The sequence below is a fragment of the Salvia hispanica genome, chromosome 6 (genome assembly GCF_023119035.1).
Source record: "Salvia hispanica cultivar TCC Black 2014 chromosome 6, UniMelb_Shisp_WGS_1.0, whole genome shotgun sequence".
In the NCBI taxonomy this organism is placed as follows: Eukaryota; Viridiplantae; Streptophyta; class Magnoliopsida; order Lamiales; family Lamiaceae; genus Salvia; species Salvia hispanica.
The window spans coordinates 6,954,051-6,971,856 of NC_062970.1; the positions used below are offsets into that span (position 1 = coordinate 6,954,051).

Genomic DNA, 17,806 nt, shown 5'->3' on the forward strand with positions numbered 1-17,806 from the left:
ACAAGGCGTGTAGCCACACTAAGCTTGAAAAGTCCGTCGGTTACATAACCTTTTCCGAGGGACTTCCCAAACTTGTACAAAACAAACCTATCAGACTCGAATACAAGTTTAAACCCCTTATTAACTAGTATTGATCCTGACACTAGGTTCTTGCGGATGTCCGGGACATGCAGCACATCCTTCAAAGTGATAGTGACGCCAGACGTCATCATGAGAATCACGTTGCCAATGCCGAGGACCTCGGATGATGCTTGATTCCCCATGTTGATCTTCCTCCCTTCAACAGCAGTGTAGGAGGCAAACTTGCTCCTATCGGAGCAAACATGAGCAGTAGCGCCGGTGTCGATGTACCAGCCGCCCTTGTTGTCAACAATGTTGACTTCTTCAGTGACCACGGCAACGAGGTCATCTTCATTCCAGTCCTTGAACTCTTTCTCAACGACGTGGGCTGCCGGCTTCTTCTTCTTGCTGCGGCAGTCTTTGGCAAAGTGGCCAATTTTGCCACACTTGTAGCACTCGCCTTCAAATTTCTTTGCAGGCTGCTTGCCCTTCCCTTTGTCTTTCTGATTTGGGCGGGGGCGTTTGTTGGAGGGTCCGCCCCGCTCCAACAAGTTGGCTTTGGCATCAAGTGGGCTAAAGCCCTTAGCCTTTTGATCGATCTTGCGCACATCCGCTTCAATGCGCAGCTTCACGATCAAGTCTTCAAGACTCATCTTCTTTCGCTTGTGCTTGAGGTAGTGCTTGAAGTCCTTCCAACTAGGAGGAAGCTTCTCAATGAGTATGCACCGCACAAAGTTGTCGGGCAAATTCATCCCTTCAGCCACGAGTCCGTGGATGATCATTTGGAACTCTTGAACTTGTTCCATGACCGGTCTAGAGTCGACCATTTTGTAGTCCATGAACTTGGATACTACAACATGTTCCGTACCGGCAGCATTGTCTATACTATACTTCTTTTCTAGGCTTTCCCACATCTCTTTTGATGTGGTTACAAGGGAGTATACATTGTACAAACTATCATCTAATGCACTTAGAATAAAATTTTTACAAAGATAATCTCCTTTGCGCCATGCTTCATAGTCCGCCATGACCTCAACACTTGTCTCTTGATCACTTGGCGCGGGCGGCTCGTTCTCCGTGAGGAAGTTGGCGATGCCCAATGTTGTCAAGTAGAACAACATCTTTTGGTACCACCTCTTGAAGTCAGCTCCTCCAAATTTAGGTGGTTTTTCGGCGGGTGGCATCATTCTAGGTGCCAAAGGTGCCGCACTTGGTCCTTGGAAGGAACCATTCATGTTGCCCCCGAAGGAGCCAACAACATGGTTGGGCATAGAGCCCCCACCATTCATGTTGGGCGTAGAGCCCGCCATGGTCGCATTGGTCCCGAAGGAGCCAAAGCCCGTGTTGAACCCGAAGGTTCCAACACTCGCATGAGACCCGAAGGCCCCAGCAGTCGCGTGAGACTCGAAGGTCCCCGCATTCGTGTGAGACCCGAAGGCCCCAACACTCGATCCATTAAAGGATCCGAAGGAACCACTAAATGTGGAACCAACCGACCCACTCGAGGTGGATCCACCAGTGAGCCCCTGGGTATTAGTATGCACCCAAGGGGTTGTTGATGAAGATGGATAGAGCCCGGGAGTTGGCATCATCGTGGTGGATGCCATGGTGGAGGAAATGATGGCGGCGGTGGTGGCCGGAGTGGTGGAAGCGGCAGTGTTTGATTCAGTCGACATCTCCAGCAAAGGTGATTATAGTTTCGAAAGTTTTAGTTTCAGTTTTAGGTCCAGATCCCTTCAAAAGCAAGTTATATCTCGTCTTGCGATTGTTGGAGATTTAGGGATTACAAGAAGGAATACAAGAAAAGTAACTGAAACGAAATTACAAATGGAAATTCGAAACTACAAACTGTAAACAGGAAATAGCCGAGTCGAGGAGGCCTCTTTCCGCAAGACGAGATACGCCCCGGTAGTGCTCTTCGGATTGGCGTTTCGTCCCCAAAGATAAAACGGCTACGTCTCTGGTGAAGCAGCACCGCTATCAGCAGAGCTCCGGCGAACTGGATGGAGGAGAGGGCAGAGCTTCGACAGAAGAACAATGCAGAGAGAGAGAGCTTATGATGCAGAATGCTTTCTAGTGTTTGATGTGTGTAGAATGCATGGAATGGCTAGCCTATTTATAGGCTCGGTCCACTGCAGGGGGTCAACGGCCATAATGGCCGTCATTAATGCTAGACCGTAACGGTCGTCGGTTACGAGCTGTAACGTTCGGGCGGAGCCGTTACGCGCTCAGAGCTAGAGAGGCTGAGTCTAGAAGCTTCTAGATTCGTTCACGACGTGGACTATCACGTGTCAGCCACGTTGGCTTACCGCGTCATACTGACGAGGTGGCATCCCGCTTGGCTCGCTGACGTGGAAACGGTGGTGGTCTAAAAAGAACTAGACCCACTAGACTTGGGCCAAGCCCGCAACTAGGCCCAAGCACCAAGCCCACGACCAGGCCCAAAGAACAGCCCAAAGACCAACCCAAAGACCAATTGCCAAGATCCAAGGACAAGGGCACGGGCACGGGCGGGCTCGGGCTCGGGCTCGCGGCTCGCGGCTCGCGGCGGGGCGGGCGGCGCGCGCGTGTGGGCTCTTACAGCCCATCTTAGTCCACTATAATTATTACATGTAATAATCCTTCTTATTAAATACTAGTTTAATAAGGTTGTAACTTTCAATGTGGGATAATTAACTCTCTTAATTATTCCCTAAGCTTCTCTCATAGCTCATTAAGTTTGCAATTTTGCACAACTTTAATCCATTATTTCTCACTCACCGGGAATCGGATTTGAGAAAATAAATATACCACGGTCATCTACTCCGAACGTAGATCGACACTATATTATTTAATTTCACAAAATTAAATATCTCGTTGAAATTATAATTGGTCAAAGTTCATTGACCGGGCATAGATTCCAACAACCAACCCTAGGGTCCTTAGATTATAAATAGGCGCTGAAATTAATAAAAGAATCATCGAGAATTCACCTACTTTTCTGTTTTCTTTATTTTATCATCGCAAACCTTAGTTGTCGACGGGATTTCGCCTCCCGTGACTTCGTGCTATTGTTAACGGCATCACGTTGAGAGGAAGACTCTTAACAATGTAACACTGTTGAATCAATCTTATGCTTAATTATATAGTACTGACAGTGTAAAACAAACACGATCTAGCAAAATATGTAAGCCTAATGTCAAATATTGATTGAAAAAATGGACCTCCACGCTCCTTCATAAGAGCATCCGCAATGGTCGGCTAGCGACCGGCTAGCCGATTCGTCAGCGCTAGCCGATCGGCTACCCGAACCATCGTAATCGGCGAGGGCGATTTCGGCACAGCGGATCGGCGTAAGGCGCGAAGGCCCGATCGCTTGTCGCCGGGCCGAAGCGCTTAGCCGATCAAGCTAGCCGCCATTGTGGAGGCTCCGATCGGCGGCGATGAGGAGTAGAGTGGCGGGGCTCGTGTGTTGAAGCCCTTTTTTTTTAAAAAAAATCATGTACTTTTTTATTTAAATCTTTGTAATTTTTTTTTAATGGAATGGATTATTTTTCCCGTATATGTGTCGTAAATTTAATTCCGTATTTTAATCGTAATTTTAATTCCGTAAATGTAGTATAATTTGAATTATTTTTATTGCGGCTGGCCTATGGCTGGTCTAAATCTGATGTGGCAGGTGGTTTTTTTAGTGTTGCTGACGTGGCAGGGGAGAGAATTGCTGGCCTATGGCTGGCCTAAACACCATTGCGGATGCTCTAAAAGAACGGTTGGGAAATTAGACACCCAATCAAAAACCATGGGAAAAGAAAATTTGCAAGTTGCAGAAGTACTATATAGAGACCTACAAGAATGTATAAACTCTAACAGTTGGGATCGCTCACCAAATAAAACCCCATCCCCCGTTTACTAAAGAGCACTCAATAGTATTGGATACAATGTCCAAATATCATCTTATATGAAACGGTGTCAGTGATCCAAAATAATTTTCTTGCAATTGGATCCAGATTTTCTTCTTCTTTTGGGCTACTGTAATCATATTTAATATGATGTTTCTTCTCTATTGTTTAAACGTGACAAGCAAAATGAAAATAATTGAAATGTGTGGTTTGGATGTTTGAATAATTCGATTCATGCTCCAATAATCCAATTTAGTTAATAAAAGATGCATGGACACCGCTACAAAGTACTCCAATCAACAACTAATTTTGGTGATTAGTGATTTAATAAGCGAAAGATCCAATTTAGCAGAAATTCATCACGACCAAATTGCATTTCCCAATCAATACAATCACAAATTGAAGACCCAATTTAGCAAAAAACAAGCACAGCCAAATTGCATTCCCAATCAATACAATATTACAATCACATTCTTCTTCTTCTTTTCTCTTAATTTTTTTAAACAACAATTCCTCTCTGCAAATAAATAGAGAGTGGCATTCCCAACTTGAAATAAACAAATCGAGTCAAAAAAGGTTACATAGGAAAGCTAAAAAAATCTCCTTGAAACAAAAGCTCAAGTCAGTCATCACGTGACCAAGTAAATTGGCATCTCCGCCACAGAAATCCGGTGGGATTCCGCCGCATTCAGCTCCCGGAGACTGAAATACGGGACACCCGCGGCCTCACCGTGCCTCCTGTAAGGTGTGGAGGCGCCGCTCCTGCTCTCGGTGATGTAAATTGGGCTCGATATGCGGTGGATTGAGCAGCGGCCGTCGGCGACCGGAGGCGCCACTTTGGGAGGCTTGAAGAAGTGAAGGGCGTTGCGCCACCACCGCTTCTTGGTCTTCTTGATTTTCTTGGAGGATTCGTCTTTGGAGATGGGCTTCTGCAGCTTGAAATGGAGGTCTATGGATCTCTCCCTCTTCTGCTTTCGAGCTTCTTCCAAAACCTGCAATAAAATTCAACCCCCACATTGTCATTTCGATGCAAGATTTGATTTTTTTTTAAATTTTTTTTATAAGAGAGAGAAAGAGAACCTGAAAGTAGTCGAGTTGAGGTTCAAAGCCGTAGTCGGTAAAGTGTTGAGGTTGAGGAATGGGGAAAATGGGGGAAGTGTTGGGCACTGATTTTGTTGTGAAAATCTCCATTTTGGAACAGAGAGATGAGGAGAGAGAGTGTGGGAATGGCCGTTGGAGGAGCGGGCGCCCTACTAAATATATATACAATTGTTTAATTAATATCACATGCAATTCTTCAAAACAATTAAAATTGCAAACGCATGTGATACACTATAATTACGTTTAATATATACTGAATTTATTATAAATACAGCTATACACTAATTGATTGCATTTAGGTATACGATGCATTCAATTTAATCGAATTAATTACTATTAAATAATAGTACTACTACATATTATAGAGATTAGTAACGTCCAATTGTAATTATAAATATGAAATAACTTAACTTTTATTGAGAATCACTAAATTATTACTCCATATATATACCATTGAGTTGTAACTAGCCTATATGTTACCATACGATTTTGTGTACTGCCGACATTTAATCTTTGGAGTCATAATTGATCATTTAATAGTAATAAAAAAAAAGTCATGAATTTGAAGTTTATCAACATCTTCCAAATCAAAATTGAATAAATTGAATTTATAGATGATTATATCATAATATTATCAACTAATTAATAGGAGACGTTCGTATTATAAAAAATAATTAAGGTATTTGTACTATTTGACCATTAAAAGGTTGGACCTAATTATCATTTTAAGTACATCTTTTTATAATTTTACCTTATAGTAGTAATACTTATAATTTTCAATGTTGCACAATTTTAGTAAATAAAATCTGTATCATTCTCAATGTTACACAATGGAGAGTATGTTTTGAGTGCTAAATGATCCTTCAAAGAGCATTAATGGTAATTTCTTACTGCTGTGTCGAAGCATACATATTCCAACAGCATTGGCTCTATTACAGGAACACTGATAAAATAATAGTAAAAAGAAAGAAGTAGTAGTAGTATTTACTAGCATGAGTGTATAATACTCATTCATAGTCAATAGACTCATTACATAGCTTGTGGAAAAGTACTGCATACATCACGTGACCAAGTGAGGATGAATGATTCTGTTCTAAACTTCTACTCCCCCCGTCCCGCTTTAGCAGTCCCATTGACTTTTCTGCACTCATTTTATAAAAATGATAATAAATAATTAAAGTGGAGAAATAATAAAGTAAAAAAGAGAATAACATAGAGAAAGTCTTATCTACATTATTCTCTTTTTTACTTTATTGTTTCTCCACGTTAACTATTTATTATCATTTTTATAAAACGAGTGCAAAAAAGTCAATGGGACTGCTAAAGCGGGACGGAGGGAGTAATATACTAGTATTGAAAGAGCAATTAATAGTAGTAAGTCACAAAATTGAAGTAATACTATGTACTAAGTGAAGGATGTATGTCTTATCAAAGTCTTTGTCTCGAAATGAAAGTGATAATATGATAATATCAATAATCCACCTTCATGACATGTCCATAGTGCATTCATTCGTCTCTTTCTTTTATAAATAGAATGGGGGAAAAAAAAAACTTCATGAAATTTTTGGCCAAATTCTTTAACTTGGAGATGAAAATTTGGTTGGGACTAGTGCATAGTCATACCACCAATAGATTCTGCGGATAATTAATTCGACAAGTGTGGGTCGACCAAAAGGAGATTAATTGCTTTGACCAAACTAATGAAATTAGTGTTTTGATATAAAAAATTAAAGCCCAATAGATTATGAGATGGAATGATATGTTTTATTATGAGATAAAAGAAGGGGAAATTAAAGGATGAGAGGAGTGGTTGTATGTAGCACATTAAAAGGTCTGATTCAGCTAATGAGAAATAGGCGGTAAAATGGCAGACAAAATTATAGTAGGGACAAATTTATTATCTTCATATATAAACATAGATAGATAAATCTTCAGGCATTCACTTCCACTTTGACAATTTCTTCTTTCTTGACAACAACACTGGCCTTAGGCATTGCTGCTATGACTGCCTTTTCTCCTTGACTAACTATTTCTTCCTTCTTCACCGTGTTGACAACATGCGTATGAGAAGGCACCCTCCTTATCGGACTTGAGCACGAGAATACATTGTCGACACCCAAACAACCACTGCAGCAATTCCTCGTATCCATCTCCTTTGTATTTAGTCGTTCCTCTCTTGAAATTAAGCCCCAAATATATGAATTTGATATTTGATTGTTTGACAGTAGGCCAACAGTTATGGGCTACAAACTGAAACTAACAGCCCATAGTCCGGGCTGGCCCATGCATCCCAATACTGAGCCAATTGGTTAAAAAAGTGACCTGAACCACATCTACCAAAGCCAACTCTGTTGAGAAGCCCACTTATCTACTTATTCTGGCCCATACTACTACTTGAATTGAATACGACAATACTCCATATCATATCAAGATCAAAACATACACGCACACCCACAGTATTTGAATGTAAAACGTAAAAAACTAAAAACAATCATCATGTCAAAAAAGTCATTAGTGGAGTAATTTTTTAAAGTGCGTAATTTTGCTCAAAATACAGAAATCTTGCTCAAAATTAGGGATTTATGGCGACACCCGACTTACCCCAAGAAATCTGGAAAATGCAGATGCTTAGCGAAAACATGGCAAATTCTGCTCTCCTCCCCTCAGTTCATCAAATCTCACCTCATCCGCAGCCCCCCTCAAGAAAATCTCATTCTCATAGCCCCCTCCGGCTCAGTCCACTCCGCCGCCGCCGTTGACGGCGCTGTCTCAAGCAAGCTCCAATCGCCGCAAAACATCACAGAGTTTGCCGGATCTTGTGATGGATTAGTATTGCTGGTTGACGACGAAGATCGGAAGCTTCTAGTTAATCCCATCACTCTGCAGCTGATCGAAATAACCGATTCACCGCTTGCTTTGACCAAAGGTGAGAGCTTTAGCATGTATGGATTAGGGCATGATGCGATCAGCGACGATTACAAAATTGTGGCGCTTTCGTATTGGGACACCGACAACGAGTATAATCCGGATTGCGCCGATACATTTGTTGACGTGTATTCTGTTGGGAGTGGCGTTTGGAGAAGAGCTGATAATTCGCCTTACGATCACGCCGTTCCTCATCTTGATTGCGGGGCCTTTGTGAGTGGCAAGATTCATTGGCTGGCGAGTAGCCGGGAAGAGGGCTATGCCTCTGTAATTGCTGGTTTCGATTTGGCACGAGAGGTGTTCGACGAAATGCCTGCTCCAAAAGATGTTGATGTGGAGAAGCTGGTGTTTTATAAGCTCGTGGTTCTTGGTGGTTGCCTTTGTTTGGTTGATGCTCTGAGAGATATAACGCGTGTTTGGGTTATGAAAGAGTATGGTGTGGGAGAATCTTGGAGGAGATTCAGCATTGAGGGAGAGTGTGAATTTGATGTGATTAAGCCTCTGTGTTTTGATGGAGATGAGGAGGTTGTGTTGGTGACTGAGGGGGAGAGTTTGGTGGTTTACAATGCGAAGGGGAAGTCGTTTAGGGAGATGGTTGTTGATGGAGTTCCGGCTGTGTTTGTGGACGGAGGTGTCTTTCTTCACAGCCTCGTCTCGCCTGCTTGACACGAGGGGGAATGTAAATACGTGATTTCATTCGACAAAGTGATGAATCCACTGTAAATCTTTTGCTTGGTTGTATCTGTTGCTCATGTCTATCGTTAATAGATTAATGCAGTGTATGGAATGGACAAATTGCTATAGTGAACTGCAGTAGTCTTGTTGTTGCACTTAGAAAACAAACATCCCAATCTTGATCAGTGTCTGTTTCACTTTGGTTTCTGACATATTTGTCATTAGATATCAAATTGAATATTTTTTTCTTTAATGCAATTAATTAATACTTGTACTAGATAAAATGATCAGACGATTAGGATTCCGTGAGAATATTCAAGGTTTCAATTTTTGTACTACTACTAACTTACTGGTTTCATTTTTTGTACTCCTACTACTAATATACCTCAATACTAATAACTTATTTGGGCTTAGCTTCAAAACCTTAGGGAGAATTTTATTTCATGTTCTTGTAATAATCTCTCAAACGTAATTGATTACTGAATCTTAAATAAATAAAAGAGATTTCCTATATAAGTTATGTGATTATTATATTTTACTTAATTAGAAACTGAATTCAATTATTTTTTTTGTATTGCAGTTGTGGGCATGTGTCAAATTCAGAGATACTAGCAATTTTCTCAGCACCACCGAGTCACCGGCCATAAAGAAATATTTCATTCGGTATTTCATTTTTTGACGGCACGAGTTTTAAGAAATTTAAAGAAAAATTGGGGAAAAAATTAGTGAAATATGAGTATCACTTGCATATATAGTTTTAAATGTAATATTGAGTATAACATGTCGGTGGAATGTGAATATGTAGAAATGAACCGGAACTTCTATTCGCCGACGGACTAAAATGGGAAAATGAGACTCCTATAATACATCACGAGCCCAACAAAAGTATATATATTTACAAACTAAAAAGAATTTATAAGTATATATATTTACAAACTAAAAAGAATATATAAGTTTTCTTTTTGGATTTAATTTAGACACCTTCAACTTATGATGAGCACGCTCGATTTCCTAGACTTAGACTAAAGAGAGATTTATTTTGCAGCCATATGAAAACTTATTTTTCTATACATCTCCACGTTTTTTATAAATAAATTTATATATTTACACATATTGAAACACAAGAATCTCATTGAGAATGAGACTCCAAGATACGGCGTCGTCTTCCGGATGAATTAATGCATTGGCTACATCTTCGATACGACGTCGTTATTGGGTCGCGGTACAATCGCTCCAAAAATCATTCCCAACATCTCTCTTCAACGTTTGGGACCCAACAAAACCTAGACAAGCTTTGCTTCAATCAATCAAGCATTGAGTTGAATCGGGGAGCTATTCCATTTTACTGGCTGATTTGGGGAAATAAGCCGATCAAGAAGCCCTGGTAGCTTCCCAGAAGCTCACTGTCTTCTAAAAATTTCGGAGATTTCTTGAAATTCGAGGTATATAATTCGCTTTTCCTCTGCTCTATTTAGTTTTTATGTAGTCGCCTTACTGATTTCCGATCAATTTGGTCCCTAATTTTAATTTTCTTTGACTCGTTGTTTACTCGTTACATTGTCAAAAAGTTGAAATTGCAAGTGTTTGATTAGTTGTTTAACTTGAGAACACGATATTCAACTTATTCATTCAATTGTAATTCCGTGGGAGAGTTGAGTATTTGGAAATAAATGAAAATTGTCACGGATAAATTAATCTCATTGCATGTCGTTTTGATGGTACATTTAGCAAGAGAAGAGTTGTGGCCTGCTAATGCTGTGATCATTGTATCTTTGCTAAAAAACCTACATTTTTCTTGAAAGTGATGGCACCCAAGACTCGGAAACCAGTAGCGAAAAGATCAAAACCAGCAGTGAAGAAAAGAAGATCAAGTCTTGTATCACGGGATGGGGGTGGAACGGAGGAGCATGAGCATCAACAAAACGAACAAGAACCAGACTTGGAAGTCAATCAACAGCCAATTCAGAAGCAAGGTTAATTTTTTATATGTATTAAACTACTAAGTATTGGTTTAATTTGTTACTTATAAGGTAGAGTTTTGCTTGCCTTTTCAAATTTAGTGCACTAATTATTCATCTTGTTTCCTTTTATAGTAACGGCTCGTAGCACTCGAAGTGCAACTGCCAGTCGTACTGCCCGTTCTGGGATTCTTGATAGGCTGCAAATGATGGATAATCAGCAACAACTGCAGCCACGAGCTGCTATCGGGAAAGGTTCACTAGCAGTAGTTGAACTTAAATTTCATAGCGTATACTAGACTACTTTGTTTAATTCTTTTTTTTGAATCAGTGGCGGTTCATACTACTCGGGGAACAACTAGAAACCAAAGTGGGTATCGGGGGCTGGAAGAAACGAATCTAAATGAAGAACATGAGATTCAGAATGATGAAGAATACCGAAACCAAGGTTATGTTTTAGTTACAATTACAAATGATATGATTAGTTATATTATGTACACCTAGTATTAAAAAAGAGGGCATGCAAGGATATTAAATGAAACTTACTTTGATTTGATTTGTTAATAATATACCTACATCAAAGGCCCAACCATATTACGTATCAGGTTGGATTCATGGACTTCAGAAGATGGTTTAATCCAATTCTTTTTGTGAATTTGTTAATGGGTCATCATTATTTATGTAGATTTATCCATACAGACGAGTTATGTGTTGCTATTTTCTTCATTGATGTATTCATCTACAACTTATGTTTGCAGAAACGGCTCCCAGGTCCCAAAGATCAACTGTAAATAGAAGTCTAAATCATGGGTATCTAGAGGAGGGTGAAATGGAGGAACATAGATGGCAAGAAAACGAACAGTTTACAAACTTGGAAGTAACTGATGCACTTAAAAATGCATTACAGATCTGTGAGTGTTAGTTGAATGTGTTATTATAGGAGTTAGTTAATCTACTTGACTATTCCCTCCGTCCGCGAATAGGAGTCCCGTTTTTCCATTTTAGTCCGTCCGTGAATAGGAATCCCAATTCACTTCTACCATAATAGGGTCCCACATTCCACTCACATTTCATTTTAAACTAATATATACAAGTGGGACCCATATTCCACTAACTTTTTTCCACCCACTTTTCTTAACATCTCTTAAATCTTGTGTCGCCAAGAAATGGGACTCCTAATGGCGGACGGAGGGAGTAGTTCTTATCAATTGGTACTCTTACAATTACAGTGCATTAATAATTAATGAAGTGTCTGTTTTTTGGTAGTGACGGCTTCTGGTTCTCGAAGAACAACTACCAATCGAAACTCCCATAGTGCATTTCAAGATAATCGTCAAAGGCAGGAGAATGGGCAATGGAGAAATAGAGGACAAATTCGGCCACCAATCAGTGAACAAGCTTCTTGTGAGGAAAATTACGCTTTTGGTGCTTTTGGTGATTTAATGTCGTACACTTTGTTGCAATTTGATGTCCGACTGCATGACCCTATATATTTGGAACTATGAAACCCAACTCCTAATATTTGTAATATGATCATTCTGTCAGTCTTCAAATTCTGGTTTAATTTCACTCTAAATTTTCTGGATTTACAGGCCTCGTATGGAATTTCAAAGATCTGTTAATGATATTATTAAAATTTAAATGGAAATAACAGCTAAAGATCATGAATTCTTTTGTTTTTAGTCCTGTTTATGATATACCAGTTTCTCCCTTATAGAGATACTTCTCTTTTTACAGTCATTACTCCAACAACTAGGAAGGCAACTGGAAGCCACGTTGTGCGTCACAGACTACAAGATGAGATCCAAATGGAAGTAGATAGACATCACCAAAATGAAGAACAACCAGACTTACAAAGGACTCAACGAGGTAATCTAATTTATTGTCTTCAACTAAAAGTATAGAATAGTAGCTTAACTAGGAAAACATCGATGGGTATATATTGTTACTATTCAAAACTTCAATGACAAGTAGTCAACTGCCTACATGTTATGTACAAGTAGCAGTAGAGAAGTGCTACTTATTGCTATCATGGTGATTGTCTTATTCATAAATCATACTTATCATTTCATTTGCAGTAATGGCCTCCAGTACTCGAAGATCGAATGCGAAAAGAAAATTAAATCAAGGATTTTCCGATAGGGATGAAATAGAGGAACATGGGCAGCAAGGAAATGAACAGCCAAACTTGGAATTCACCCAAGAAGTTGAAAATGCATTAAAGTTCTGTAAGTTTCGGTTTGATTTGTTAGTAACATAAATGACCGAACTTGGATTACATCTTTTTACATCGTTTGTCATGGCTACATGAGCTAATTAGCTCTCATTTTCCTCCAGTGATGGCTCCTAGTACTCTCAGAGCAATTACAGATCTAAATTCCCGTTCTGGATATCAAGATAAGAACCAAATGAAGGAAAATGGGCAGCCACAGAATAGTAAACAACTACAGCCGCAAGTCAGTCATCAAGCTTCAGGTGAGGAAGATCTTTTTTTTTTGTCTTAAGATTTTCTTGCTCATAAGATGTACTTTTGTTTCTACAGTTATGGCTTCTAGAACTTGGAAGGCAACTACAAACCAAAGTGGGCATAACATATTACGAGACGAGGACCAAAGCGAAAGAGATAGACAGCACCAAAATGAAGAAGTACCAGAGTTTCTAACAACTCAGCAAACTAAAGATCAACAAGGTTAGTTATCTAGTTTATAGAAGTTTCAATCAACGTAAAGTAGGACTAACACAGTTGCACTTATTTGTGAGTTAAAGAGTATTAAATCTATAAAACTTGTGGTTTAAATATGAAAATGGTAATCCTGCTTTCACTAATGAATAGATAGATGGAATTTGAACTCACCATCTTCAACATAGGCTATTTATCATCCGCAACAGGAAGAAGAAATGATAAGCGCTGCTCAAATTGCTATTCAAAGTCAAAACTTCATTTAGTATCCCATGTTTTTAGTAGTTACTTTACATTTACGTTCATTTAGCATTAGTGGAGAAATTTACTTGCTACTTTGTGATCATTTTATATATATTCATGATATAGCATTTAGTTTGTAGTTACGACTCGTCTATGTTGTCAAATAGTGGCCATGGCGCTATGTCATGGCGGTTTGAAATGGAAACACCATCACCATGCCGATTTATGGCGACCACCATGGTGCCGCCATAGCTGCCATGACACTCAATTTTGACTTTTTAGCTTCAATTTTGACTTTTCAGCCCATGTACCCATAACCCAGCCAAATCACCTGCGTAGCCCGACCCGTTTACCCACCTAACCCCCATTTACCCACATAACCCGGCCATATTTGAATTAAACAGAGATCAAGTTAAAAATTAGAACGCAAATCCTAAATATTCTTCTTCTCTCTCAAGTCTCACCCAAAATCAACCCCAGCTGCGCCGCCCACTACCGTCTATTGCCGGCCCAAGATCAACTGCACGAAGAAGAGTAAATAATGGATTACTCGACGAGGACGAAATAGAGCTCTACAAAAAAAGCACATATTACTGAGTGCATTAGTGATAGAAGGTGACCCCTCACTACACAGAACAGTGACGGTTTGCTGCTGCTATTAGATTCTGATTTAGGAGATATGATATATGCATAATTTGTTGATTGGTTCAAAGGTAGGATTAGGAAGAAGCCATATCCTCTTTGACGAGAACAAATATATTTGACCTAGCAAAAGGGCCTTTATTAAAGGTGAATACATATCATGGATATGTTGTTAATGGATATAGGTCACACTATGACAATGATGATGATATATGATAAGGTTGATTTTTGTAAGTTTATTAATTTATTCTAATAATGCAAATATTGAAAATGATTGACATATTTTGCACTAACTTTTCATTACTTGACTTAGATATGGATCACTGTGTGCATCGTGCCATTAGTATCGGTAGTGGGCAGAATACCAACTCATTTCGCACAGGATCGCTTCAAACGCAGACATCGGATGGGACATCATCTGTTGATAGGGGGGAGAATGTTGATAAGGAGGAGGGTGTTGATAGGGGGGAGAATGTTGATAGGGAGGAGGGTGTCGAGGAAGGACCTCTTGCTATGTTTGATGGTCGGACGCCACTTCGGATGAATCCCGATACAGGGTTTGTTATTAGTTACTAATTACTCCCTCCGTCCCACTTTAGGAGTCTCGGTTTACTACTTTTGGGTGTCCCACTTTAGGAGTCCCGGTTGGAATATTCCATAATTGGTAATAGGCCCCACATTCCACTCACCTTTTTCCACTCACATTTTATTATAAAACTAATATATAAAAGTAGGACCCACATTCCACTATCTTTTTTCACCAACTTTCCTTTGTATTTCTTAAAACCCGTGCCGAACTCAACCGGGACTCCTAAAGTGGGACGGAGGGAGTATTAATTTAGCATTATATATCGATTAATCTCTAATATTTGGATTTTATAGGAAAATATGCGCTCATCATCGGATCTCAAGGGAGATCACCTCTTCTTTCCAACGGCTTCCAAATGTCACTGGTTTTACTTGGAAATTAGTATCTCAGAAGCAAAAAGATGAGTATTATAAAGAATTTCGGGTAAGTATACTTTTAATTACATAGAAGATTGTTTTGACTTGCACTAATATCCAAATATTTCATCTTTTTACAGAATGCATTTTCATGGCCTTCCGATTGGGAGCATGAGGTGAAGAAGATGTGGGATGATAAAGCTGCAAAAAGATACTCGGGTTTTATTAGTTACTTGAAGAAGATTTACACAGACGGAAAATCCCGGCCAACTTACGTACCTCCGGAGATGTGGAGTGGATTGATAAACCACTGGAAAGATCCAAAAGTTATTGAGAAGTCCGAAGCAGCAAAGAAGGCAAGAATGTCCGAACCAGATGGTCCTGGCACCGGAATAAGGAAGCAACGAGGTGGGTCGTTGTCTATCGAGGAGAGAGCTATGCGGAAGGTAAGTGTTATATATTTATATATGATCGAGAAATTAGATAGTTTTCTCTAATAGCGTGCCTATGAGTTGTTTCACCATACATTGAGGCATGCATGTTAGATTCATTACAATCTACAAGATTACATTTAGGCGTGCATGTTGGATCCAAAACTAAATAGTACTCCCTTCGTCCCATAAAAATAGTTCATTTCCATTTATGGAATACATTAATTATTTACAACTTATACCACTAGGGCCCACCATTAAACACTAATAAAAATGTAGGTCCCACTATCCACTAACACTATTTTAACTACCCTTCTCATCTTTCTTACTTTACCAATTATGCATTAATTCTCGTGCCGCCCCAAATATCCATATTTTTATGAGATGGAGGGAGTAATATAAATCTTATATATTTCTAGTTCAAAACATAAAACCAGTTTTATGTTGATTGTTGTGAATGTTACAGTTGGTGTCTTTTACCTTCTTTTCCATTATTATAGCAACTTGGCGTATTATACCTTCTTCTCCATTAGTTTAGCAACTGAGATGATTCTGGAAATCAGATTTATGTTGATACAATCAGATTTAATTGCGAATGTTACAGTTGGTGTCTTTTACCTTCTTCTCCATTAGTTTAGCCACTAGGATGATTCGGGAAATTAGGATTTATGTTAATACAATCAGACCAAACATCTTTTTTTATAGTAGTAATTCTTAATAGCTAACTCCCGATACTTTAATAAATAGGCGGCCGAGAGGGGAGTCTCGGTGATGGATTGTGTGTATGAGGCGTTCCATGACACACACATGTTCAAGGATGGCTCCTATACATCAAAGAGGGCTGCAGACATTGATGTAAGTAAAGTTAGTTATATAACATCAACTTAAATATATATTACTTCTTTTTTGTTAATACAATTTTTTTCTCAATAACTAGGCAAGAGTGCGAGAGATTGCTGCAACACAGGGTGATAAAGCAAATTTGAGCCAGATCTTTATCAATGATATTTTTGGAGGTAAACTCGATAAGAAGAAAAGGATGTTTGGAACTGGGAATCTGGCAGAAAGCCTCGTGTCAGAACGAACTACAGGAATGAATGCTCATGCCTCAGCCGGCTTAGATCCTTCTGTGCGAGCGGAAATACGAGAGGAATTGCGCCAAGAATTGCGGGAAGAATTGCGGGAAGAATTACGAGAAGAATTACGAGAAGAAATACATCAGGAATTAAATGTCGATCGTGAGAAAAGAACCAAGATAGAAAATGATGTTGCGGTTATGCAAAAGATGGTGAAGCAGCTCATGAAATCCCACAAGTCAAGCCACTCTTCTTCAAGGATGTGATTGACCCATGTATCACAAAATGTATGTCTTTTGAACATCATACTTTTGTTGCTTGTTTTAACTACTAACTTATATCCCTAGTCATCACGCTTTTTAGATTTAATGTTTATTGGTTATTAAATTGAGGTTTATTTGAATATTCAGGTAAATTAATGATTAAAACTGGAAAATAATTGATCAAGAAGTCAGATTAGTGACAGAAAATTCCGTTAGTAATTTATGAATATGCAACACAGTTTTAGCGACGGAAATACGTCCGTCATTAACATTGTTTAATATGATTATTCGTGACGGAAATTTTTGTCACTAAATGGCGATTTTTTTTTTGTAGGGGAGGAACACGGACAGCAGGAGAAAATACACAAGTATGATTTGTTACATCAGTCAAAAAGATTTGACTTTCTTTCCCTTACATATTCAAAGTCTTTTGGTAGTGATAGAACGTAGTACTAGAAGGCAACTACAAATGAAAATTCTCATCATGGATTTCAAGATATGTATCATATGAAGGATCATTTAAGCTAATCAAGAAAAGTTAAGCTCATTACTTGAATTTAACAATTATGTTTATTAGAATTATAACACAAGTGTTTGGTCCAGGTCCAGACTTTTTCATTGTTTACATGACCTCCTCATAAACGTTCTTCACTTAAAAATGCATAATGTTTTAGTTGATGTTTGCCGACAACAATTAAAATTAATCAAGATAAATTCCTCTTAATTCGTTACTTATCCTATATTCCTATCCAACTGATGAAAATTTAGCAACATGTATGTGAGTATGTCTATATTATAAAAACAGGTTACTAAAGAAGATATTCAAGAATGATTGGCTTTTGGTGGACAGCCTGTAACTTTTTTATAACTCGACAAATTCAAATCAAATAAGTCTATAATTTTAGTAGGACTAACCCTGAACCAAAACT

The 17,806-nt window shown here is 38.9% G+C and overlaps 3 protein-coding genes across 3 annotated transcripts; 2 read left to right on the top strand and 1 right to left on the bottom strand.

Moving 5' to 3' along the window:
• Positions 1-4,349: 4,349 nt before the first annotated feature.
• LOC125196958 lies at positions 4,350-5,179 on the bottom strand. The gene is made up of 2 exons (XM_048095628.1): positions 5,019-5,179; positions 4,350-4,930 (listed from the first exon to the last, which is right to left on the bottom strand). The coding sequence occupies exons 1-2, from the start codon at positions 5,127-5,129 to the stop codon at positions 4,568-4,570; spliced, it is 474 nt and encodes a 157-aa protein (XP_047951585.1). The 5' UTR covers positions 5,130-5,179; the 3' UTR covers positions 4,350-4,567.
• Positions 5,180-5,869: 690 nt separating this feature from the next.
• LOC125194580 (F-box/kelch-repeat protein At3g06240-like) lies at positions 5,870-8,909 on the top strand. The gene is made up of 2 exons (XM_048092839.1): positions 5,870-5,876; positions 7,597-8,909. Exons 1-2 carry the CDS (start codon positions 5,870-5,872, stop codon positions 8,628-8,630), a joined length of 1,041 nt encoding a protein of 346 aa, XP_047948796.1. The 3' UTR covers positions 8,631-8,909.
• Positions 8,910-9,836: 927 nt separating this feature from the next.
• On the top strand, positions 9,837-17,424 carry LOC125196300. The gene is made up of 16 exons (XM_048094755.1): positions 9,837-10,081; positions 10,442-10,612; positions 10,733-10,852; positions 10,929-11,045; positions 11,356-11,508; positions 11,864-12,001; positions 12,335-12,466; positions 12,676-12,825; positions 12,935-13,072; positions 13,140-13,286; positions 14,476-14,719; positions 15,045-15,174; positions 15,248-15,553; positions 16,286-16,393; positions 16,476-16,901; positions 17,212-17,424. The coding sequence occupies exons 2-15, from the start codon at positions 10,444-10,446 to the stop codon at positions 16,878-16,880; spliced, it is 2,457 nt and encodes an 818-aa protein (XP_047950712.1). The 5' UTR covers positions 9,837-10,081; positions 10,442-10,443; the 3' UTR covers positions 16,881-16,901; positions 17,212-17,424.
• The last annotated feature ends 382 nt before the right edge of the window (positions 17,425-17,806 follow it).

Bases quoted from the DNA above. Each gene is read 5' to 3' on its own strand.
- LOC125196958 (XM_048095628.1), bottom strand. From the start codon at position 5,129: ATGGAGATTTTCACAACAAAATCAGTGCCCAACACTTCCCCCATTTTC. The intron at 4,931-5,018 runs GTTCTCTTTCTC...ATTTTATTGCAG, and splicing joins CTCAACTCGACTACTTTCAG to GTTTTGGAAGAAGCTCGAAA.
- LOC125196300 (XM_048094755.1), top strand. From the start codon at position 10,444: ATGGCACCCAAGACTCGGAAACCAGTAGCGAAAAGATCAAAACCAGCA. The intron at 11,509-11,863 runs GTGAGTGTTAGT...GTTTTTTGGTAG, and splicing joins TAAAAATGCATTACAGATCT to TGACGGCTTCTGGTTCTCGA. The intron at 15,554-16,285 runs GTAAGTGTTATA...TTTAATAAATAG, and splicing joins AGGAGAGAGCTATGCGGAAG to GCGGCCGAGAGGGGAGTCTC.